The sequence below is a fragment of the Manacus candei genome, unplaced genomic scaffold, assembly GCF_025592945.1.
Source record: "Manacus candei isolate 608988 ecotype Guabito, Panama unplaced genomic scaffold, ASM2559294v1 h1tg000031l, whole genome shotgun sequence".
Lineage (NCBI taxonomy): Eukaryota > Metazoa > Chordata > Aves > Passeriformes > Pipridae > Manacus > Manacus candei.
In genome coordinates this window covers 1,725,470-1,750,429 of record NW_026138079.1, presented here as the reverse complement: position 1 = coordinate 1,750,429, position 24,960 = coordinate 1,725,470, and the positions used below count along the sequence as shown (strand labels likewise).

Sequence of the window (24,960 nt, the reverse complement as noted above, 5' to 3'; positions counted from 1 at the left end):
ACAGATCTCACCCTGGCACATGGATCTCACCCTGATCCCTCCCTGGCACACAGATCTCACTCTGATCCCTTCATGGCACACAGATCTCACCCTGGCACATGGATCACACCCCGATTCCCTCCCTGGCACACAGATCTCACTTTAATCCCCTCCTTGGTCCACACTATTCCTCCCTGGCACACAGACCTCACTCTGATCCCCTCCCTGGCACAGAGATCTCTCTCTGCTCCCTCCCTGGCACACAGATCTCACTCTAGTTCCCTCCCTGGTCCACACTATTCCTCCCTGGCACACAGATCTCACCCTGATCCCTCCCTGGCACACAGATCTCTCCCTGGTACACAGATCTCTGTCTGCTCCTCCCTGGCACACAGATCTCACCCAGGCACCCAGATCTCACTCTGATCCCCTCCCTGGCACACAGATCTCTCTCTGCTGCCTCCCTGGCACACAGATCTCATCCTGATCCCTCCCTGGCACACAGATCTCATTCTAATTCCCTCCCTGGTCCACACTATTCCTCCCTGGCACACAGATCTCACCATGGCACACAGATCTCTGTCTGCTCCCTCCCTGGCACACAGATCTCTCTCTGCTCCCTCCCTGGCACACAGATCTCACCCTGGCACATAGATCTCACCCTGATCCCTCTCTGGCACACAGATCTCTCTCTACTCCCTCCCTGGTACACAGATCTCACCCTGGCACACAGATCTCATTCTGCTCCTACCTGGCACCCAGATCTCACCCTGGCACCCAGATCTCACCTACAACAAAGGGGAACAGAGGCTTTGACACGAATTCACACCTTGGCAGTGCCCGGGGGGATGTGTGGTTGGGATCAAAGGCAGGAGGTGGCAGACCTGGCAAATTAAAAGCACTCAGGAGAGAAACCACCCAAGAGGAGAAGCCCCGATTCCCATCAAAACGAAGTAACACTTTCAGAGCAATTATTTCCAGGTGTTTTAAGGCCAATTCCTGGTGGGGAAGGGATGCCAAAGGGAGCTGGGAATCCCGCAGCAGCCGGGCAGGAGATCAGCCCAGCCACATCCCAGGAATTTGGGGGAGGCAGCCCCGTGATTTCCCCGGGAATCTCTCCCCACATCCCCCTTCCAATTTAAGCCCTTATTTTGCTGCATCCCCCCAGTGCTGTGAACCTGCCCATGCCCCCAGTTTTGGCCAGCATTGACTGGCACAGAACACACCCCGGGGTTGGCAGAGAATTCTTCAGTGGCACCCCGAGTGATGCTGAGGCTGCAGAATGAACTCTCTCCTTCCTAAAATTCCCAAACCAGCCCATCTCTTGCTGTGGTGGGGTATCCAGACGTATTTTGAGTTACCCCTGGGGCTCTCAGGATAGGTTTGGTGCCTCCAGAAGATCCTCAGACTGGCAAAGCATAAAAACTGTGACCAGCTTGTGGTGGACATGAATGTCTGGAGAAGTCCTTGTTTAACTGAGTGACACAGAGAGAGCCTGCAAACGTTTGCATCAGCTTAGGAGTCCCCTAAAATAATTAGGTTGTGGAATTTCCCTTAAAATAATCAAGTTGTAAAACGGGTTTATGCGGGAAAATGTCATTGTGGTACCAAAAGAAAGGGGCAGTGCAAAAATAAAAAATAAATAAATTAAATAAATTAAAAATAAAAATACAAAAAGAAGTGAGGCAGCTGGGGGGGCTCAGCCCGGAGAAAAGGAGGCTCAGGGGGGACCTTCTGGCTCTGCAACTCCCTGACAGGAGGGAGGATGTGTGGGATGGGAATTAGAAAAGCTTCAGGAAGACAGAGAATCCCAGAACGGTTTGGGTTAGAAAGGACCTTAAAAATCCCCCATTTCCAGGAAGGGACAGCTCCCACTAGCCCAGGTTGCTCAGAGCTCCATCCAACACGTTGTCAGACTCTCTGGATAAAGAGCTCAACAACAGCAATAAGGGGAGAAAAATATTTGTATGGTTTTGATGCTGATTAATTATAAAATCCCCAGCTAAAAAACAACTTATTTCCAAGGTAAAACGAGCACTTGCCACAGAGACACATAAAATCCTCTGCTGAGCTTCACCCATTAAGGCACATTCCCAATTTTAGGCTGAGCATGTGTTTATGGGACAAGTGTAGGACTGTACTAGGACTGGTCTTATCTCTGCTTGAGGTTATAATGCCTCTTTGCCTTGGAGAATAAGAATTTTATTATATATTATATTATATATTATTATATAATATATAATATAAATTATACCATATAAATTATATAATATAAATTATATTATACATAATAATATATAATATAACATTGTATTATATTATATTATATATTATAATGCCTCTTTTCCTTTGATAATAAGAATTTTATTATATATTATATTATGTTATATACTATTATACAATATACAATATAAATTATATCATATAAATTATATTATATTATATGTAATAATATATATTATATATTATATTATATTATATTATAATATATATTATAATGCCTCTTTTCCTTTGATAATAAGAATTTTATTATATATTATATTATATATTATTCTACAATATATAATATAAATTATATCATATAAATTATATAATATAAATGATATAATATAAATTATATAATGTAAATGATATAATATAAATTATATTATATTACACGTAATAATATATAATATAATATTATATTATATTATATATTATAATGCCTCTTTTCCTTTGATAATAAGAATTTTATTATATATTATATATTATTCTACAATATATAATATAAATTATATCATAAAATGATATAATATAAATGATATAATATAAATTATATTATATTGTATTGTATGTAATAATATATAATATTATTACTATAATATTATTATATTATATTATATTATATTATATTATATTATATTATATTATATTATATTATATTATATTATATTATATTATATTATATGACATGACATGCAGAGATCCAGAGCTGTCAAACCTCCCTGTGCTAGTGATGCTCCAGCAGCAGCTGCTGAAGTGTGAAATCATGGAATGATTCCGGTTAGAAAAGACCTGAACAAGGAACCCCATATTCATTTTAGAGGGATAAAAGAAGGACATTTTGGGGGTTTAACAACCTTTCTGTTTGAAAATGTCACCGGTTGAAACGTGGGCCAAAGTCAGTAGTGATTTAGGCTTCTCAAAAAGTTTTGTGTGCTTGTTGGAAAACAGGGTTTATGCATAAAATTCCCCCATAATTAAGAGGTTTTTAATTGGCAGAGTGAGAGTCTCCCAGTCCAGAAGCCGTGGAGGGCGTCCCAGAACTCCCCAGGGCAGCAGGAAAGTGCAACAGGGATGCCCAGGGAAGGAATTCCTTTATCCCAGGAATACTCTTGAGGCTTTAAATCTCCTGCTGGTGACCCATAGAAATTTTGTAATCATTTAAACAACCAACATGACCCAGCCACGGGCACTGGCACCCAGGAAAAAAGTGCCCTGGGCTGATCCCTTCCAATCCAAACCATTTAATTTTGACTGAAAAGTGAGCAAACCAACCCAGAGAAAGGCAAACCCAGCCCGAGTCATTTGGATCAGGCACAGTGGGAAGGCTGCAGTTGCTTTTCCCCCATCAGCACCACAGGTAAAATGAATTTTTTTGCCTCCACTGAGTACATTCAGAGCCCTGAATTTCCACCTGCTCGCTCACCACTTCACTGCAGGACTTTTTCCTTTCTGTTTTTATTTATTTGCCCCCGTTTGCTGGGACGAGGCATCCGCAGTGGGATCCTGCCAGGGCAGGGAGATCAAAAGCCCCAAATGTTACAATTAGTGCTGGAGGACATAAAATGCCACAGAAACACTGGGTGTGGGTGATATTATCTGCCTTAATCAGGGCATGTAATGAGCAGGGGATAATGGCACACACTGGGTGTTTTTTAAGCCTCCAAACCAGCAAGTACTCAGAGCAGATGGCAGCTTTTCAACAATTTCCATTCCCTTCTCCACCCTGTCCTCCCAAGTATTTCAAGTAATTGCCTTCTCCTCTAGGGATTAGCCACAGTAAAATCATATTAAATGACTAATTTTCCCTCCTTGATCTTCCACACACACACACACACACACACACTCTTTTAATTTTGAGCTGTGAGGGGAAAGAAACCCAAAAGCTCGGAGTGTTTGCACGGTTCTGTTTTCCTCCAGAACTGGCCTTAAAATCATCTGGGCTTCCACCAGGCTGTGCATCCCAGCATTTTCTATTTTTTTTTTCAGCTTTGCTTCTGCTCTTTCTCAATCCTTCCCCTCCAAGGTGCTTGTCAAGCTCTGACTTGAAAAGCTCAAGTGCTGTCGGAGCTGCAGCTCCCCTGGGAGAGGATTCCCCTCCCTGTTTGATCTCAGGCCCTGCTCTTAAAACTGAACTTGTTTTACTTCACTTGGCATCTCTCACTTCTTGTCTTATCACTTTTAGCTCTTCAAAACCTGGAAACCAGAGTCACGTTGTCCCCTTGGCTTCCCTTTTGCCCCAAATTATATGGATGTGTTTAATTCCTTTAGCTCTCCTTGCAGGCAGTTCCTTCCAGACCTTTAATCTCTGGAATCTTTCTCCTTCCCTGATAATCTGTAACACCCTGGCCAGGACTAAACCTGCTGTTTTCCCTGGGATTTTGAGTGCTGGGAAAATAAAAGAGGACTTTCCCTCAGCTCTGGGTGTGACCCTTCTGCTTCTGCACCTCCAGAGAGCCTGTCCTCCCACCTGGAATGGTGCATCCAGCTCTGGGATTCCCAGCACAGGGAGGACATGGAGCTGCTGGAGTGAATCCAGAGGAGGGTCACCAAGAGGATCCCAGGGCTGGAGCAGCTCTGCTGGGAGGAAAGGCTGGGAGAGCTGGGATTGTTCAGCCTGGAGAGGAGAAGGTTGTGTGGAGACCTCAGAGCAGCTTCCAGTACCTAAAGGGGATTTACAAGAAGGCTGGAAAGGGAATTTTCACACAGGCAGGACAAGGGGGAATGGATTCAAACTGGCAGAGGGCGGGATTAGATGGGATATTGGGAAGGAATTCTTCCCTGTGAGGGTGGGGAGGCCCTGGCACAGGTTGCCCAGAGAAGCTGTGGCTGCCCCTGGATCCCTGGAAGTGTCCAAAGCCACGTTGGACACCTGGAGCAACCTGGGCTAGGGGGAGGTGTCCCTGCCCATGGCAGGAGGTGGCACTGGATGATTTATAAATTCCCTTCCCACCCAAACCATTCCATGATTCTGTGATGAGACCCCAAATTCCACTTTGAGGAAGGCAAAATGCATCCCAAGTGCAGGAAGATGCCTTCCAATGTCTGCTCCAGAGGTGAGGGGAGCAAAGCCCACACAGGACAAACCCCCAAAGGGTATTTTTGGAGTGGAAATTTAGCTCAGTCTCTTAACAAACCTCCCAGCAAGGCTGAGCCAGCTTGACCAAGCAGGATAAGGGAGCAGGGATATCAACATTAAATCAGATTAAATCCTCCCTGAAGCAAGCAGGGAGGAAGGGTGACATGGAGAAATGTCCCCAGGGGTGGTGGCACTGGTGAGGTGCTGCACTGGTCACTCAGCTGAGCATTATTATGTCCATGGAGTCAGGAAGAGTCAGGCAAAAGGTGTTTTATCACCCACCCTTTTGGGCTCTGCCCAGTCTGAACTCCTCCCGTGGCTGTTGTTTGGGTTCATCCCTTCCCCCAGCAAAAAAACCTTGGAGGACCTGCAACACTGGGGTGGACAGAGGGGAAAATTCACAGTTTGGCCTGTCCTGAAAATCGCCCTTCCCTGGCTGTGCCTGCCCTTTGCTGCCAATTTTGGTCTAGAGAGAGGTGCTTTCTGAGTGCTGGGGGAGGTGAAGTGGTGGGAGGGATCTCCCTCACCTGCAGCTCCATGTCTGTGCCACCCAGGGCTCTGATATTCTGGCAAATCCTTCCCCACATCCCCCAACGGGAGCCACGTCTACCTTTAAAATATTAGGAGTGATAAAAACATGGATTGTCCTACCTGGAAAGAAAAAGCCCCAGGAGGAACAAGATGGGGTTTTACCCCCATTATCACCTGGGGATGGAGATGGATGAAGGGGATAAAGGGGATAGAGAGTCTTTAGGAACTTTTTCAGGTAATTCGACGCCCAGGTTAAAGAATTATGATTTTCCCTCTCCTCCCCACCCTCTCCTTTGCATAAAACGAGCTGCAGCCAATTCCCTGCCCCCGGAGCAAACAACCTGCCATCAGTTCCCAGAGATCAAAGCCAAGCAGAGCCCTGGAGGGGTTTGGGAACTTCCTTCTCCCTGGAATTGAGGGAAGTCAGACCCAATTCACCTGTGCAGCCCCGACCACCTCACACCCCACCTTCGGTGGCATTTTGGTGCACGAGGGTAAAAACAAACAAAAAAAATGCATATTTTACTGTGTGGGAGAGATCACTGCAGGAAATAAGGAGAAAATGGTCTTTCCCCACTGCTGCTTTTCTCTGGGCAGTGTTTCATTATTCCAGCAGCCCCCAAATAATTTATTATGGCGCTACGATGGTTTTATTCGGGTCAGGCAGTGGAATCATGGCAATAAATATTCGCGATAAATATTCGCGGGGGTAATTCAGAGTGATAAAAATAAGTTTATAGGGGCGTTTTTAGTGTGCCTTGCTCCTGCTAGCGATGAACCAACGCCTGGGAATGACATCTGTAGGATAGGGGATTATTTTTTGGAGGGTTTTAATGCGTATATAAAATGAATTCAGGTGCAAGAGGCAGGAGAGACCCATTGAATGCTCCCATTGATGCTCCAAACATTTAAATGCTCAAGTAATCGCATTCCCTGATGAGATTCCCGTGGTATTCCAGAGGCTGGGCACGTTTTTAAGCCTTGACCGTAGCCAGTTCTCTGGATTTCTCCGGGTTCTCTGTCAAGCTCTGCATTCCCCCCCCCCTCGAACAAACTGTTTGTTGTCCCTCACAACCCCAGACCCTTCCAAAAAATTAAATAAAAAGTCCAGGACTGCTTTCTTGGCCGGGGAATCTCTCCCCGTGCAGGGGGAACGTCGGGGCTCTTTGAGATTCAGGTGTTTAAAATCCATCCCGAAATTGTCGCTCCTTCTCTGCGAGGCTTTTGCTCGACCGCGTCCCGTAAAAAAAAAAAAAAAACAAAAAACTCGGTGTTTTGTGGTCCGGGAATCCCGTCCGAGGGAGGTAAACAGAGATTCGCTTGCGGTTTGTTCTGGGCTGGGATGAACTGCTGTCAAAATGCAAATTTAAGCGGCGCTGGAAGAGAATCGGCGGAGTTTTCACGCCCGTCGCGATTCCTGCTTCGAAAGGATTCCAAAAGACTCGGTCGGAGCGCAAGTCGGAGCTTTAGGGATGCTAAAAAGTCTTCTCGTGTGAGAAGGGACATCAGCTCTGCGTCGTTACTGATATTCCCTCGAGCTGCTTTACTCCTTAATTCCTATTTTTCCAGAGTACCTGCGTGAGGGGACAGTAAATTTGCCACCTGTGGGAGTGGTAAAAATAAAATTATAAGGAAGAGGATGAATTGAATTGGCTAAAGAAACGAACAAAAAAAAACCCTAAAAAAAAACCCCAAAGAAACCCCGAAAAAACCCCAAAACCAACCCAATAACCCAGGTGCAGTTAGTTCTGATGGGCGCGTAAAATAAATAGCTCGATCTGCATCGAAATACCCTCACCATGGTATTTTCTCTCTTATTTAACTCCTCAACCTCCCTTGCAAAAACTTCTGTGCAGCTAAAGAGAAAATTGCCGCGTTTATCTCCATTAGCGCCCTTCATCTCGGCATTGATAACGCTGGGAAGTTGCAGAAAACTATATTTTCTGTGGAAAACTGTATTTTCTGTGGAAAACTATATTCTCTTTTAAATCGCGTGCTTTTGCCCCTTCCTGCGTCTCTCCACGCGCGCCGGGGGCGTTTGTTTTGTGTTTACAACGAGGAGCTCAAATGAAGGCGGGATGCAAAACAGGGACTGAAATTCAGCTTAACATATTCATTAATTTAAATACAGAATCCTCCCCGCCTCTCGACCGAAAAAAACCAACCGAGCAAACGCTGCGTATTTTCGCATTTTAGGAGGTGCGTGCATCAGTAAAATAACTCTTCTTACTCTGCCATGCCCGTAAAAAGTTATCAGGCACTGAGACACCGCAGATGGCTTTAAAGCTGTGGTTTATAACAGCCATTTGCCCATATATATATATATATATATATGTGTGTGTGTGTGTGTGTGTGTTCCCCTTAAAACAGAAACGTAATTTAAATTCGGGACAATTTCAGACAAGAAAGAGGTAGCCGTGAAAAACACGGAATTAAAACAAAAAAAAAAAATTAAAAGAAAAATAAAAAAAAAAAGGAAAGAAAAATAAGAAAACCACACACGAACTTGGCGTCAAAGGGCTTCAGCCCCAAACTCGGCTGCTTCTTAAAACAGGGACCTTTGGCAAAGGAGAAGAAGGAGGGAGAGGAGGGGAAGGAGGGGAAGATGAAGCTGCAAACCCGTGGTGTGGAGGGGGGGAAAGGGGAGGGAGGGAACCCACGCCTGGCGCTCGTGATTTGGGGGCACCCGGCGCACCCCTGTCCCGGCAGTGGATTTGTCTCCCGCAGAGCACTCTCGGTTTAGTTGTTCAGGGTGTTTTTTCCCCGATTTCTTTGCGTTTAACCGGGATGTAGCGATGGCAGTGCCCCGCTGGCCGCTCCATCCCCCGCCGCCCCCATCGACAGTCGCTTCCCCGACTCCGGAGCGTTTCCAAAGGGGGAAAACCAAGGATCCCCCCCCCGTGTCCTGCCATCGCCCCGGGGTGGGTGGGGGGTGTCCCGGGGGGGTCTCCCGGGGGATGCGGGGGTCGCAGTCTCTGTCGCGTTCTGGCGGGGATGGCCCGTGGCGGGCGCAGCTCCCGAGGGGGCGGCACTGCCCCTTCCCGGGGCTCTCCTGGAAGTCTCCCGGGGGTCTCACAAGGGTGTCCCTGAGGTGTCCCGGGGGTCTCATGGGTGTCCCGGGGGTCTCATGGGTGTCTCAGGGATCTCACAAGGGTGGGCTGGGGATCTCAAGGGTGTCCCAGGGGTCTCATGGGTGTCCCGGTGGTCTCACAAGGATATCCCGGGGGTCTCATAAAGGTGTCCCGGGGGTCTCATGGGTGTCCCGGGGGTCTCACAAGGGTGTCCCTGGGGTGTCCCGGGGGTCTCATGGGTGTCCCGAGGGTCTCACAAGGGTGTCCCGGGGGTCTCATTGGTGTCTCAGGGATCTCCCAAGGGTGTCCCGGGGATCTCACGGGTGTCCCGGGGGTCTCAAAAGGTGTCCCGGGGGTCTCATGGGTGTCCCGAGGGTCTCCCAAGGGTGTCCCGGGGGTCTCATTGGTGTCCCGGGGGTCTCATGAAGGTGTTCGGGGGTCTCACAAGGGTGTCCCGGGGGTCTCATGAAGGTGTTCGGGGGTCTCACAAAGGTGTCCCGGGGGTCTCATAAAGGTGTCTCGGGCGTCTCACAAGGGTGTCCCGGGGGTCTCACAAGGATGTCCTGAGGGTCTCACAAAGGTGTCCTGGGGACCTCACAAAGGTGTCCCAGGGGTGTCCCGGGGGTCTCCCAAGGGTGTCCCGGGGGTGTCCCGGGGGTGTCCCGTGGGTGTCCGGGGGGTGTCCGGGGGGTGTCCGGGGGGTGTCCCCTCTGTCCCCCCCGTTCCCCTCCAGTGGGACGCTGGCGCTCCGCGCGCCCCCTCCAGCGGCCACACCGGGAACTGCACCGAGCGCGGCCCCCGCGGGGTCCCGGCCCCGACCCCGCTCCGGGCGCGGCTCCCCCCGACGGGGGCGGTCCCGGGGGGTCCCTCCGCCGCCACTCCCACCCACCCACCCTCCCACCCGCCCGCAGCTGCTGCCGCTGCCCTTCAAAGCCCGCCCGGCCGCCGCCGCGGCTGCTGCTGAGCTGGCGGGGACGGCGGAGGGGGAGGCGACCCGCGGGTGGCCGTGGGGAGGGGCGGGGAGATGCGGCAGGAGGGGGGTGTTGGGAGACTTGACGGAAGGAACCCCAAACTCGCGCCAGGAGCGCGGCGGGGACGGGCGGCGGCTCCACCGAGGCAGCGGGAGAGGGTCGGGATCACCACGATTCCAGTCTGGGTTATCCCCCCCGTTCCCAGCCCGGGTGATCGCCACCATCCCAGTCTGGGTTATCCTCCCCGTTCCCAGCCCGGGTGATCGCCACGATCCCAGTCTGGGTTATCCCCCCTGATCCCAGTCTGGGTTATCCCCCCTGTTCCCAGCCCGGGTGATCGCCACGATCCTAGACCGGGTGATCACCACGATCCCAGTCTGGGTTATCCTCCCGTTCCCAGCCCCGGTGACCGCCCCGCTCCCAGTCTGGACTATCCCCCAGTTCCCAGTCTGGATTACGCGACATTAGCGACCAGCACCAAAAAAAAAAAAAAAAGGAAAAAAGAAAAGAAAAAAGAAAGCAAGCCACCAAACCCAAAAAACCCCCAACCCCGAGCCGGCCCGAAAGCACAGCCACGCCTCCCCGCGGCATCCTCGCCACCGGCTCCGCGGGGCCCAGAGCGGCCGGCGGGGCTGCGATGATGCCCGTGCGGCTGTTCCCGGCTATTCCCGGCTATTCCCGGCCGTGGCGGAGGAGGGGTGGGAGGGATGTGCCGCGGCTGGGAGTCCGGTCTCCGGCAGGGGCCGGGAAGCGGTGGGGGCTGTCCCGGGGGTCCCCCCCCCAGTCCGCGGGCGGGGCTGCGCGGTGAGAAGCGCGGCTGGCGGCGGACACGCGGCTGCGGCTCTGCGGGCACCTTGCGGGTGGAGGGGGGCGGTGGGTGAGCGATGGGCGAGCGATGGGCAAGCGGGGCCCGCGGGCAGAGCCGGGGGTCGCGCCTGAGCATCCCTCACCCCCGCCGGGGTGGGCGCGGAGCCCCCCGCGCGTGTCCGCGGTTCCCCGGGGTGGCGATGCCGGCGTCCCGGGGTGGCGGTGGCCGTGTCCCCGGGGTGGCGGTGGCCGTGCCCCCGGGGTGGCGGTGGCCGTGCCCCCGGGGGTGGCTATGCCGGTGTCCCGGGGTGGCGGTGGCCGTGCCCCCGGGGTGGCGATGCCGGTGTCCCCGGGGTGGCGGTGGCCGTGCCCCCGGGGTGGCGATGCCGGTGTCCCCGGGGTGGCGGTGGCCGTGGCCCCGGGGTGGCGATGCCGGTGTCCCCGGGGTGGCGGTGGCCGTGCCCCCGGGGTGGCGGTGGCCGTGCCCCCGGGGTGGCGGTGCCGGTGTCCCGCACACCCCGCGCCGGTTCCCGGAGCCCCCGTCCCAGCGGCCGCGCCCCGTGCGGGCGTGATTGGCCGGTGCCCTCCCCCGTATGCAAAGCAGGCGGGGGAATGACATTCCCCGCACTCCTCCCGCCCGCACCGACTCGCTCCCGGCCGCCTCCATCCATCCCGGCCGCGGCGGGCGCCGGGCGGGACGCGGCACACGGGATACGGGACACGGGACACGGGACACGGGACACGGGACACGGGACCCCGCGCTCCCCACGCGTGAAGACCCCGCGATCTCTCCCCGCCGCGGGAATGCGCTTTCTCCGAGCACTCCTGTCGAACCCCGGCCGGCAACCTGTGGGCTGATCTTCTTCCCCCCGGCAACTTTCTGGGCTGGTCGTCTTCCCCCGGCAACTTTTTGGGTCGATCTTCTTCCCCCCGGCAACTCCCGGGTTGCTCTTCGCCCGGTGCTTCCCGTCTGCCTTCTCCTCGTCGGGCTCCTCCGCCGCCTCCCTTCGCGGAAGGAAAGCTTTCACTCCTTCAACAACAGTGATTTTGCTGGGTGGTTTTTTTTTTCTTATTTTTTTTTTTTTTAACTGTGGCTGGCGGCTTTTGGTTTTCCGTGTGTCTGTGTGTCTGTGTGTGTGTGTGGGGGGGGGACTTTTCGGAGCAGGTTGGCCGTGTCCATCCCGCTGGACGAGAGAAAAGCCATGTTTCCGAGAGCAGGCTTCCACCTGCTGCGGTTCAAATATTGTTAAGCAGCCGGTTTCTGTGGCCGAATTAGAGGAAGACTGTCTCAGATACTAAAAAAAAAAAAAAAAGAGAGAGAGAGAGAGAGAGAATTGGCAATGAGTGCCGAAGTTGTTGCAGACTGTTGGTTTGACTGCTGAGGAGGACGTGAGTGGGAGAGAGAGAGCGCTGTTGCACACACAAAACCACAGAGAGAACCCACAATTTAACCAACATCCCCAAACCCAAGTTTTCGGCTGTGGACCTTTTAGCCTCAGAGCTTGCGACGGGCTGCGACCTTTCTTTAAACCGATGAAAGGCGTTACACCACCAAAGATAGAGATTCGAAGCTTGAATGCAATGCCCTGAGCTTTTCTTTTTTCGCTTTTCTTTTTTTTTTTTTGCCTTTTTTTTTTTTTTTTTTTGCGCAAGAATAATCGAGAGGTCATGACACGACTGCTCTTAGAGAGACGCGAACCAAACTACTGAAGCTCATTTTCAAGGCTGCTTAAAAAAAAAAAAAAAGAAAAAGAAAAAAGAAAAACCTCGTAGAGAACATTAATGGATTCCTGTTGTGTTTAAATTCTCTACAGATTATACTGTAAATATTTTATGAAGTCCGGTATATGTGTGTGTGGTTGCGTGTGTGGACGTGAATATATATACACAGTTGTAGCCAGCTGACCTTTGATCACAAAGTCTCGCTCTCGTACCGCCTTCTCTGAAGACAACCCCGAATTTCCCTCTCGAAAAGAGCCAGTTTTCGCCCGCGGAAGGCGCCGGTGTGGTTTATTTTCTCTTGGGACTGTAGAGAAATCACCTGGAAGAGACCGACAGGCGGCTGACAGGGAAGCCCAGGCTTTGCGCGTGTTTCTTGTTACTTGGTCGCCTCCCTTCTTCTTTTTTCTTCTTTTTTTTTTTTTTTTTCTTTTTTTCCCCTTGGGGAGTTTGGAATGAGCTTTCTCCCCGAGAACTTTTCGTGGCACTGCCGCGGACTCGATGCGCGGTAAAGCCCCGCACGGACGCCCCTTGGGTTTATCGGATTAACGCGTTTGTTCCGCCGCTCCAGGAAGCCAAGAGTTAAGTCTGGGCGCGCTCTCTCTATATCTCAGCAAAAAAAAAAAAAAAATTAACTTGGGGGACTGGCGTAGAAACAAGTTTCCCGCGGGTCCTCGGCCCCGTCTCCGTTTATGTTGGTCCCCAGAGAGCGGCTCGCCGAAGAGTTCCGCTCGCCTGGCCGTTCTGTAAGAACTCCGTGGAGGTCCCTCACTCAAAAGGCTTGTTGTGATGCGTATCCCCGTAGATACCAGCACCAGCCGCCGCTTCACGCCGCCCTCCACCACGCTGAGCCCGGGGAAGATGAGCGAGCCGCTGGCGCTGCCCGGCGCCGAGCACGGCGGGGCTTTGCCGGGGAAGCTGCGCGGCGCCGACCGCAGCATGGTGGAGGTCCTGGCCGACCACCCCGGGGAGCTGGTGCGCACCGACAGCCCCAACTTCCTCTGCTCCGTGCTGCCCACCCACTGGCGCTGCAACAAGACGCTGCCCATCGCCTTCAAGGTACGTCCGCCCGAGCCCCCAAAACGGCGCGTCGGGGGGTAGGGGTGGCGAGGGGAGGGATGGAGGGATGGGGGGCAGCGGGTGCGCCCCGAGGATGGGGGGCACGGGGCGCTCCGAGCCGCGCCCGGGCAGGGACGGCTCGCTCCGGTGGTCCGGCTGCGCCTCCTTCCACCCTTCCTCCCATCCTTCCTTTCACCCTGACTTCCACCTTTCCTTCCAGCTTCCCTTCCACCTTTCCTCCCACCTTTCCTTCCAGCTTTCCTCCCACCTTTCCTCCTACCTTTCCTTCCACCTTTCCTTCTAGCTTTCCTCCCACCTTTCCTTCCAGCTTTCCTCCCATCTTTCCTTCCAGCTTTCCTTCCAGTTTTCCTTCCAGCTTTCCTCCCACCTTTCCTCCTACCTTTCCTTCCACCTTTCCTTCTAGCTTTCCTCCCACCTTTCCTCCCACCTTTCCTTCCATCCTCCCATCCTTCCACCCATCCATCCGCCCTTCCATCCCTCTCTCCATCCTCCCTCTCCCGCCCGGGCTGCGGGCAGGAGCGAGCGCTGGCAGCTGAGGAATGCGATGGGCTGGGAAGGCTCTCTCCAACCGCTGCCTCCCTGCTCTCCCCATTCATAACTCCGGCTCTGCTCAAGGGAGAGGGAAAAAAAAAAAAGAAAAAAAAATAAAAAAAAGAAAAAAAAAAAGCCAGAGCCGAGGAGTTTGGCTGCCCTGGGGACCAGATGCCGCAGCCCGCTGCAGACGGATGCAGGCGGCTGGGAGCTGAAGGAGCCCCCGGAGCTGAAGGAGCCCCGGGCTCGCCCAGAAGTCGCCCACGGCGGTGGCGGGTCCCTTTGCCACCCACGGGGGACACCCGCCCTCCTCCGCGGGCCCCGCTCGGGAGGCGCCGCGTTTCCCCTGCCAGGGGGGGAAAAAACCCCATCAAACCAACCCACCAACAGTCCAACACGCATATTTCCTTTTTTTTTTTTTTTTAATTGGCTGTTTTTAATAATAGTAAAAAAATCGAGGCCTAACCTTGGGCAGACCCTGCTGCCCCGCTCGGGGTTCTCCAGTTTCCAGAGTTCCTTGCTAAATCCGAGGAGAAAAGATGGGGAGGAGGGAAGGGGAGAGGGCATCCCGGCTCCCTCCTGTCACGGGCCGCCGGGACCCTGCCGAGCGGTGCCTCCCGGCTGCTTGTCGGGCTTTCCAGCCTTCCCGTTACCGGGGTTCGAGTAAAATTATCCTCCCCTCGGAGTAAAATCATCCTCCCCTCGGAGTAAAATTATCCTCCCCTCGGTCACGCTCTTTTTTTAACTCGGGTCTGTCGCTGACTTCTCGAACGCGCTGCTTTTCTTGCTCCTGCTGCAGATACGCTTCCGAGCAAGGAAAGGAAAAGGTAATTATTCTCGTTATCCTTTTATCCGAGGCGGGAGCCGCACAGACATGCAGCTGCCGAGGAGCCCCGGGGTTAGATTTAGGACGGGGATTTGTCGGGTTCGCGCTTTCTTTTGCGGTCACTCCCAAACCCCGACAGCCTCGGTTACAACTTTGTGTTTGAAGGCCACCAGACTCGAGTCTTTTCCGAGTCTTTTTGGGGAGAGGAGAGACGAGGGAGAAGGGAATCAGCTCAGCTCCCGGAGCTTCGGGAAATCCCGCTGACGAGGCGGCTTCGGGGCAAAGTTTTATTATGTCTGGTCTTCTTGTTTTACGCAGATAGGAGTCTGGGGAAAATGGGAGGAACTAATCGGCAGGGTCACTTCCTAAATTCCCACATTTAGATTAATTATTACACTGTTACCCACGCACTCGGCGGCTCCTGCTTAATTGCTCGGGAAGTTCAGCTCCTGGAAGGCAGTGAAAAGCCGCTCCGCCCCGCCGGGAAGGGAGATAAGAGGAGTTCCCGGTGTTCCTTTTTTTTCCTGGGGGATTCCTGTGGCCAAAGGCCGCGGTGGCGGGTCCCCGCGGGGCCACGCGTGTCCCTGTCCCAGCCTCGGGCATCTCCCGGCGGGGACCGGGATGGAGAAGGCACAGGAGATGTGGCTCTTCCCGCTCCTGCCAGCGATTTTGGGATTCTCCTCTGGAATGGGGGCTTTTGGAGGCAGGGACTGTCCTGGTTCTGTGGAAATTGCGGGAAGCAAAGCCAGGGGGGTTCGAGAGATGCCCAACCCCGCTCCCCCCCCTGCCCGCGGCCCCCGCCGCGTTCACCGGCAACTTCTCCAGGAGTTTGGAACAGCGGGATAACTCAATGCAAGAGAAAAGTAATAAATCAAAACATCCCCCCCAAAAAAAAGACGGGAAAAGGTTTCCTTATGAGCCCCTGGAATGGTGGGCTGGGAGGCACCTGCTCCTCGTCTTCACCTCCCCCCAAAATTCTCTCTCCATGGATTGCCCAGAAATGAGTCCTGGAATAATTTGCCACGTGTAAAACAAGCTTGTTGGGTTCATACTAAATACTGAATATTCGCAAAGGCGTTTTTAAAAGTCGTGAGGTGTTGTTTTGGTTTTTTTTTTTTTTTTCCAGATGATTTGGACCAGGAATTAGAAAATTCGGGTCAGGTGGTTCCTTTGCATCTGACAAAAAAGCGCTGAGTTTTATCAGGTGTTTGTTAACAACCATTGCATGGACAAAAAGAGAGAGACGGAGAGTTTTCTCTTCATGTTTCCCTAGAAAAATTCATTTGTGGTGTTTGATCGGGAGATTGTTTCAAACCAAAATTAAATTTGTTTTGATTTTAAAAAACTTTTTTTTCTTCCTAAAAAAGAATGATTCTGAGAAACTTAAAAACTATTATATAACAGCTAACAAGTTGCTATAGAAATTCACTGTCCAACTGCTGTTAAGAAAGAATCTAAATCTTAATTTAAAAGGCCCGTTTGGTTTGACTGATGCGGGAGAAGTAGGTAATTTAGATACCCGACAGACCCGCAGTGCTGATACTCTTCTCGCTTCTCTGGAAACACATATTTTTTAGAGGTAAAGAGTGCAACAAAGTCCTTGATAACTCCAGTCAGCAAGTCCCAGCTTATCTGTTTAGTCTGTTTTCTAATGTAAATGTTTGTATTTCTGTTTCTATTGTCTGGGACTTTTAACTCCGGTTTCTTTTCTGGGCTGTGTCAGCTTTATACTTGTTTCTGATTTTTTTTTTTCATGGAGGTGAGATTTGGAAACGGTGCTTTAAAATATTTGCTCTGGAAGGGCCAACAGCCCCCGGATTCACAAAAATCTTTTGTGAACTCTCAAAATCCCGGAATATATTTCCTTGAATGAACGTGCAAACATTTGCATCGCAGGGCAATGCCCTGATTTTTCCCCTTTTTGGCCTTTCTTGTGCCTGGAATACAAGTGCTTGCATTAAGGTGGTTTTTTTAAGAAGTGGGTGCCTTGGGTTGGAAGTTGATTGTGAGCCTGTGCAAGGAGAAGAGTGTGAGCTCAAGCATTTCGAGCAGGGACTAATTTAGGCCAAAATCAGGGAAATTTGGAAAGCCCAACGCTGAGCAGAGCACAGGCCCCAGGAACACGTCCTGGAACCCGGAGGAGAACAAAAAAAACCAACAGGCTGGGCCAGGGAGGAACGGGGAAGAGGAAGTTGAAATGGAGACGTAAAGAGGGAATTTTGACCCAGTGATTTGAAGTTTGCATGTGGAAGTGAAAATAAGGGTTATTGGGGACAAAAGGGAGAGCACAGAATTGAGAAGCTCGGCCTCCTGTGGAAGGAAAGGCTGGGAAATACCTGAGACTGGAGGCTTCTCCCAAATCCTGGGAGGTGGCTGTGGCTGGGGAATAAAAAAATCAGGGATTGATCGAGCAAAGGAGCTGCTGATCCCCTTTTGGAAAGGACAAATATGATTAGAAACCGAGAGAAATAAACCCAGGCCATGACAAGCTTCAGCCGATTCTAGCGGCCTGGATGTGAGCTAGAAAATTCTAAGAGGAAGGAAAAATATCAAGCTGCAGCTCAGAGGGCACGATGAAGGGCTGCTTCCTCTTAGAATGTGCAAAAGAGGAATTAAAAACTAGCTGGATTTTTTTTTAATCTTTTTTTTTTTTAATTATTTGTGGTAAGAGTCATGTAGACTTAATTGAGGGGAACAGCAATAGGATGTAAAAACAAGACACAGGGGACCAAACCCAAGCTCTTATTTTTGCCAGAGTGAATGGAGAGACACCCCAAATATCCATTTGATTGCAGCAGGGTAAAACTGTTCAGAGGGTTCCATCCTGCTCAAGAAATTGCAGTAAAAATCAGATTTTTCATTGTTTGATCAGTGTGAACAGTGTAGATACAGGTCAGAACATTTAAGATTAGAAATCTTTCAGTCTCTCAGGTCATTGCACCAAAAATTCAGTGAATCTTGTGTTCCTAAATGTTTGTTTGATGCTGGCACCGAGGAGCTCCAGCACAAGCATTTGGGGCCAGGTAAAGCCTTTGGCTGAGCCAGGGCAGATTTCCTTAGTTCAGATCATGATTTCCATCCATCAGGTGAGGCCTGAAGTCAATTATTCACTTTTAAAGCAGAAAAAAAGAAGTTGTTCACTAATTTGAGATGAAACATTTGATTAAGGCCCGATTTTCCACGGATTTACCCAGAATTTATTCTGGGACATCTCTGTTAAGGGTTACTGCTGTAAACGAGACCGGCAACAGGTCCTGTTCATGGGATTTATGTACTGAAAACTACAGATGTATGTTTTGGAAAGCTGATTTCACCTATTTTTCATCTCAGAGTACACATCTCGCTGGGTATTTCAGAGGCCCATCAGTGCAAAACTCTCCAGTCCAGTTGTTAAGAAAAACAGGGTTTGAAACGGTGGGAAATCCACGACGGGGAGTAAAAAAAGATTCACCTTGAATAACATTTGTTGTGGTAATATCATGGATGAAATGATATATTAAAAAGAAATCACTCTCTTAGGTCCTTCAGGGAATTCAGGAAATGTGGGGGAGAACAGTGGAAAAGAGTTGGGAAGCATTTTAGTGCAGTAACAGGTCAACCACCAGCACTGCTGACACCGCTCAGCAGTGAGCCTACACGTAACTTGTCTGGTCTGAGTTAAAACTCTACAATCAAAATTGTGAAAAAACCACATTTGACTTGATTAAAGAACGACAAAGTGGACAGGGTTTTGGGGAAGAGGAGGATCCCCACTGCAGCAAAGTAGGGACGAAAACGATTCCCATCTTCCCAAAAGAGCTTCTTAGACTTCTTAAGACTTCTTAGAATTCTCCACCCAGATTTTTGCTGTTGCTCCTTTTTCCTCGTTTTTTTTTTTCCCAGCTGAGGGGGTCTTGCTCCTTGATTTCGCAGGTGGTGGCCCTGGGGGACGTCCCCGACGGGACGCTGGTGACGGTGATGGCCGGGAACGACGAGAACTACTCGGCGGAGCTGCGGAACGCCACGGCCGCCATGAAGAACCAGGTGGCGCGGTTCAACGACCTCCGCTTCGTGGGCAGGAGCGGGAGAGGTACCTCTTTACTCTCAGCTGCACATCCCCCCTTGCTCGCCTGGGCACGGCAAATTCCCGGGGTGGGCTCGCGGGGGGCCGCTTCCGAAGGGTGGTTTTCCCCTCATTTCGCCGTCGCCCGTCCCCCGGCGTCGCTTCGGTTGGGGAAAAAAAAACCAACAAAAAAAAATCAAAACCTCGCAGAAAGTGGCATTTTGACTCCGGGAGCTGCCCCTCCTGGTTTAGAGCAGCGTGGTGTTACCTGTGGCTAAGCTCAAGTGGCGTGTTTTGAGTTTAAAATGAGAATTTTCATCTTCTGTAGGGACTCGCGATGGGGTTCCCCTTCTAGTTTCTGCAGCAGAGCGAGTCTCTCTCAATATTCCCCGCACAGTGCAAACATTTCCTGCGTAGATCTGAAAATTCTGCGGGTTCATCCTGACCTGCTGAAGGCACAGGGCACGTTTTCTGGCCTATTTTCCCCTCAGGATGCACCAGTCCTGTTAGTTAATGCCTGCTGCAAAGTGGATGGGAGAGAGCAGCCAGAACAGAGGGGTTTGATACCTGACTTGCTCTATCTCTGCCATAACCAGTAATTACTGGTATGTAAGTAAAAAGGCCTTTGGAGCATCAATAACAAACAGGATTTGGAGTTGACTTAGGCTGGGACTACTTAAAAATGTCATCTGGAAGCTGCAAACAGAACCCGACGCGTGCGGCTCACGCTGCCCGTGGGCGGGCAGGTGCACGGGGCTTGACCCAAAAAAAACCAACATAAAGACCCTTTGCAGCTTCACCCTTTGGCTCCAAGCCATCATCTTAAACCCCATAAATTCCAAGCCACCATGTTTACCGTCCTATTAGTTTATTTTAAGTGCTTCCCTTAAGGGGAGTTTGGGGAGGTTCGGTCAGACTCGCGGAAGAGAAGCCAGCGAGTTGTTGTTGCTCGGAGGGAGCTCAGAAGAAAGATCAGCTTCTCTCTCTTAAGGTCAAGGATGAAAACCTGTCACATCTCCCGTGTGACTTCATGTGATGTTTACTTCTGTTTGTCTGTAAGTAAAACTGGCAGGTTTTTGTGGCGCTCCAAACACCGCGGTGTTGTTCCAGGACGATTCGGTGCCGTAACGCTCGCAGTTCCAAGTGAGCAGCTACTGCACTTCAGCAGGTTCCCTTTCAGAGCAACCTGTGTCTCTCAGAACCAGATGGAATGCTCCTCAGGGGTTCCTGATCCCTTCTGACCGTTTTCCCTTCCCTCCCTCCCCGTGTGAGCATCCGACCCGGCGCCCGGTGTGCGGTTGCCCGCGTGGCCCTTCGGGAGAGTTACAAGGGTGACCCACTTCTGCTCGCTCACTCCCCAAGTGTTTTGCTCCCCAATGGGAGATGGGTCAGGCTTCTTCAGAGCGAGGAAGTGATGCTGATTATACACCACAGCCTTTATTTCCCTTTGAAGTGAAATGCAGCTGGAGATCCCCTTCCAACGTAAATACGGTCGCAACGGTGGCAGAGCGTGGCCCTGCCGAAACGTCGGGCAAGCAGTAAATACTTTATAGGAATAAAACACCAACCCAGCTCCTCTGTCTCTCCTGCAGCATTTTTAGCTGAGGATACAGAGGCAGATGTCTTTCAAATTGTGTTGTTTGGGCCATCTTCAAATGCACTGGGTGGAAAAAACCCGCAGCTGAGAACGTAGCTTCATAATGCTAGCAAAGAATAATAATAGGGTAATGCAGAGAAAATTATATCCATTTACTGAAAACACGAGGGATGCTGTAATGTCTGAAAGTATCAGTCATTAAACGTGTTCATTTGTTATATTAAAGGTACCACCTTTTCAGTAAATGGAATTTGCATTATGATTCAGAGATGACTGTTTAGAAGATTCAAATGAATAGCTGGCAGAGTGGCGGAGAAGCTAATAAAAACAAACCTGTAGTTCAGTTCCTGGCCATGGTAATGAAGCTAGAAATCATAACAGTGAACTGTGTGAGTCTCAAGGTCAAAATGCAGCAGCTGAGAGAAAACAGTCCCTATTCATGCAGCAAAGCCTGGCAGGGAGCAGCGTGGAGCCCCTTACCCTGCAGGGAGTGGTTGCCAGTAGCTGGTCACTCGCCCCCAGGACTTAAACCTTGCCCGTGGTGTGATATCCAGGGGCTCAGGAGCCTTTAAGCAGTGGAGTGAGTTGGGAATGCTGCGTGCTATTAGTCAGGCTTGGAGGTTAAATCTCATCACCTGCACTGGCCGCCCATCTCTGGAGCAGTGACTAATGTATGCTTTTGTTTACTCCTGAACAGGGGATTGTTTTCCAAAGGTGGGGATTGTTTGCACTCAGTACGGGATTTCTGAGGTGCTGTTCTGTTGAATTTGTATAAAGCCTAAAGCAGAAGGTGGCTGCTTCAAAGGGCATTGCTTCCTTTGATACCTGGCTGGAGGAAAATTAACCCAAACTTTGTTTGCCATGTAATATTTGAGCTCGAACAAGTTCAGCTGCCACCAGTGATAATGCCATGCCAGGAGCGTTGTGTGAGCAGTGGCTGGGAGTTCACGTTGGTTATGGGCAGAGTGGAGGCTCCTCGTGTCCAGCAGGTGATTTAAAATCACCTGGTGGAGAACAAGGAATGGCTTGGAGTGGTGATGGTTCCCTCTTCACCGATATCACCCCCCAGCCCCGTTAAAATCCCATCAGAGCCAACAGCTCCCTCCCTTCTGAGCAGGAAACTCATTCTTGACACTCTTAATAACTAGTTTAAATTTCCTCCTGTGGCCCTTCAATGAAATCCAGCCAGGCAGCCCGTGTCAGCCATTAAGACATCATCCACATTTTCCTCCTGGATGAGGGAGGGTCACAGCAAGTCCCCCAGAGCAGGGGGATTTATTTCTCCCAACCGACATTTGCCACCAACCAAAACTTCAGAGCTCCCAAACCGAGTTTCAGCATTGTTTCGTGTGGCTGCCCCACGTTGCTCAGCCCATGATGCTGTTTAGAATTAAATTTAAAATCACCTGGTGGAGAACAAGGAATGGCTTGGAGTTGTGATGGTTCCCTCTTCACCGATATCACCCCCCTGCTCCGTTAAAATCCCATCAGAGCCAACAGCTCCCTCCCTTCTGAGCAGGAAACTCTCATTCTTGACACTCTTAATAACTAGTTTAATTTCCTCCTGTGGGCCTTCAATGAAATCCAGCCAGGCAGCCCGTGTCAGCCATTAAGACATCATCCACATTTTCCTCCTGGATGAGGGAGGGTCACAGCAAGTCCCTCAGAGCAGGGGGATTTATTTCTCCCAACCGATATTTGGCACCAACCAAAACTTCAAAGCTCCCAAACCGAGTTTCAGCATCGTTTCGTGTGGTTGCCCCGCGTTGCTCAGCCCATTGTTGCTGCTTAGAATTAAAAAAACCCCAAGCCCTTGATTTTTCCTGACCCCCAGAATGGGAACTGAGATTGTCACGGGTCGCCCGAAACCTGGAGATGTTGTATGAAGGCAATTTGGCTCCTTTTCCTGAACAAAACAGATTTACACTGGGCTTGGCTGGGCTCCAGGGTGACTATTCCTCACCCTGTTTTGAGAATGCTACTGGGCAAACCTGCCTGTCTGGCTTGGAAGTGATTTCTGAAAGAAAAATGTCGTTTTTAAAGCTTGACCCCACCTCAGTCTCCCCCCCCCCCCTTTCCTGATTACCTGGTTAAACCAAAATTAATCTCTATTTTTCGCCCTCCATTCATAAACACCTCAAGCTTCAAAATGCTGCTGCTGCTGCTGCAACGTATCCTGTTTTCTTAGTGTACAATGAACCGGTTTAGGTTGCTGTGATGAAACACATCAGATGCAAAAAAAGAAGTTCACCGGGTAAAATTAAAAATAAATAGTTATTTTGGAGAGGGAAAGCTCCGTGGCTTGGTGAGCACGACATATTTTCCTCATGGAATCACTAATCCCAGTTACTATCTATTCTTTGCGGGGCCGTAACATTCCAAAAACCCCAACAAATAAACATGTTTTCCAGATGAAAACGATTATTAATAGGTTATCATAATAGTAGCTAATGGAGAGGTGCCTTGGCTTGCTGCTGGAGATCTCAATCTCGAGCTGAGAGCTGGAGCTTTGTTTTTCAGCAAGGCCTTTTCAAAAGTGACTCTTGGAAAGGGCTGGAAATTAAGGCTCCCCATATATTTCCTACTATCTCTCAGGATTGGAGCAATGAGTCAGTTTTGTGGTGGTTTTCAGCCTCCACAGAGCCAGAGAAGGTGTAGCTGGAAGGAGAACACGAGGGAGGGATGTTACCAAGCACAGTCAGAAGTTTCTGCCATCAGGACTCTTCCTTCTGGATATAATTTTCAGGGGGAAAAAAAAAAAACAAACAACAATCAGTTTAAGCTGGAATCACAAAAATACATAAACCCCAGAAACTACTGGCCTGGATTTCGAGTCCAATTATTTTTATTGGTCTTCTGAAGTCAGAATTTTGTTCCTTCTGTGCAGCTTCGCTCCGTGGCCGCGTTATTTGAGCATTTGGTTGAAATTTGGGGTGGTTTTATTATTTTCTTTTTTTTTTTGCTTGAACGCATTCAAAATCGTAAAAGTATGTGCAAAACAGGGGAGGATGCCATTCAACAGGGTCATAAAATCAGTATTAAGCAGGCATCCAGGTTCTGGTCCAAGCCTTTGGAATGTTTCAGGGGCCGTGGTATCAGATCCCGGAGTAACGACGAGCGGCGCTCGCCAGGCGGGGATGGAAGTGGGAGAAATCCAAGGAAAAAGAGGCAGTTGATGGAGTTCCAAGACAACCACTTGTTTTTATGTTGGGTTGATAAGGATGTGGCATCAGCAGGATGGTACAAACAGAGGGAGGGTGATTTGGCCACAGGGAGATGGGCAGTTCCTTTGGATATTGGGAAGGAATTCCTGGCTGGGAGGGTGGTGGGACCCTGGCCCAGGTTGCCCAGAGAAGCTGTGGCTGCCCCTGGATCCCTGGAAGTGTCCAAGGCCAGGTTGGATGGGACTTGGAGCAACCTGGGCTGGTGGAAGGTGTCCCTGCCCATGGCAGGAGATGGGACTGGATGATCTTTAAGGTCTATTCCAATCCAAAGCATTCTGGGATTTTATGAAAGGAAGGGACTGTGCCACTGACCCACATTGTTAGAGGGTCAATATTAATGACAGGGACTCTTCTCCCTCTAATCTGCTCTCAATGGTGATTTTTTCCCTAAAAGACAGAGCCCAGAATTGACCATTTTATTTTTAAGTGATTTAGGAGTGTTTTGTTACACCATTAATTTGAATCAAGATTTCTGTTTAATCTGAGTGGTTGTGGGAGAGTTCAGGTTCTGGTCCAGGGGAAGAATTGAGGGAGTGGAGTCTGATAATGGGGAAGAATTCAGTGAGCAGGTTCTGATAATGGGGAAGAATTGAGGGAGCAGACTGTGATAACGGGGAAGAATTCAATGAGTAGGTTCTGATAATGGGGAAGAATTCAGTGAGTAGGTTCTGATAATGGGGAAGAATTCAGTGAGTAGGTTCTGATAATGGGGAAGGATTTAATGAGCAGATTCTGGTACAGAGGAAGAATTCAGGGAGCAGATCTGGTATGAAGGAAGAATTCAAGGAGCAGATTCTGGTACAGGGAAAGAATTCAGGGAGCAGATTCTGGTATGGATGAAGAATTCAATGAGCAGATTCTGGTATGGATGAAGAATTCAGGGAGCAGATTCTGATCTGGAGGACCCAATGTCTGTCTCAAGCTCAATACCCTGGGTCAACTTTAGGTTGATCATCAAACCCATCCCTCTCAAGGTGATGGCTTCTTCAGGACTGGCTTTTGGGATGTAGCAGCAGAAGGAGAGGAGAGGAGAAGCCTTTCCCACCTCCTGAGTCCAGGGCACAGCCGGGTCCAGTCGTGTAAGAAAACACACGTGTGGTGCTGCCCCACCAGGGGTTGGACTCCCCAGACATCATGTGGGTCCCTGAGGCTGAGCACGAGCGTGGCTGCCTCTGCCAGCTCCCAAACACTCTCTGCTGGGTCACTTAAAATTTTCATCTGGGCTTGAAAAAAAACCCTCC

The 24,960-nt window shown here is 50.4% G+C and overlaps 1 protein-coding gene across 3 annotated transcripts in view; it reads left to right on the top strand.

Annotated features, from left to right (window-relative positions):
* Positions 1-24,960, top strand: part of RUNX1 (RUNX family transcription factor 1) — a 188,801-nt gene that overhangs the window by 83,629 nt on the left and 80,212 nt on the right. For all 3 annotated transcript variants that reach the window (XR_007905101.1, XM_051791232.1, XM_051791233.1), the window contains 2 exons: positions 13,225-13,478; positions 18,769-18,925. Coding sequence is in view for 2 of the 3 variants with exons in the window: in XM_051791232.1 (XP_051647192.1) it covers positions 13,225-13,478; positions 18,769-18,925 (411 nt within the window). In the remaining variant the exon portion in view is untranslated. The remainder of the gene's footprint in view (positions 1-13,224; positions 13,479-18,768; positions 18,926-24,960) is intronic.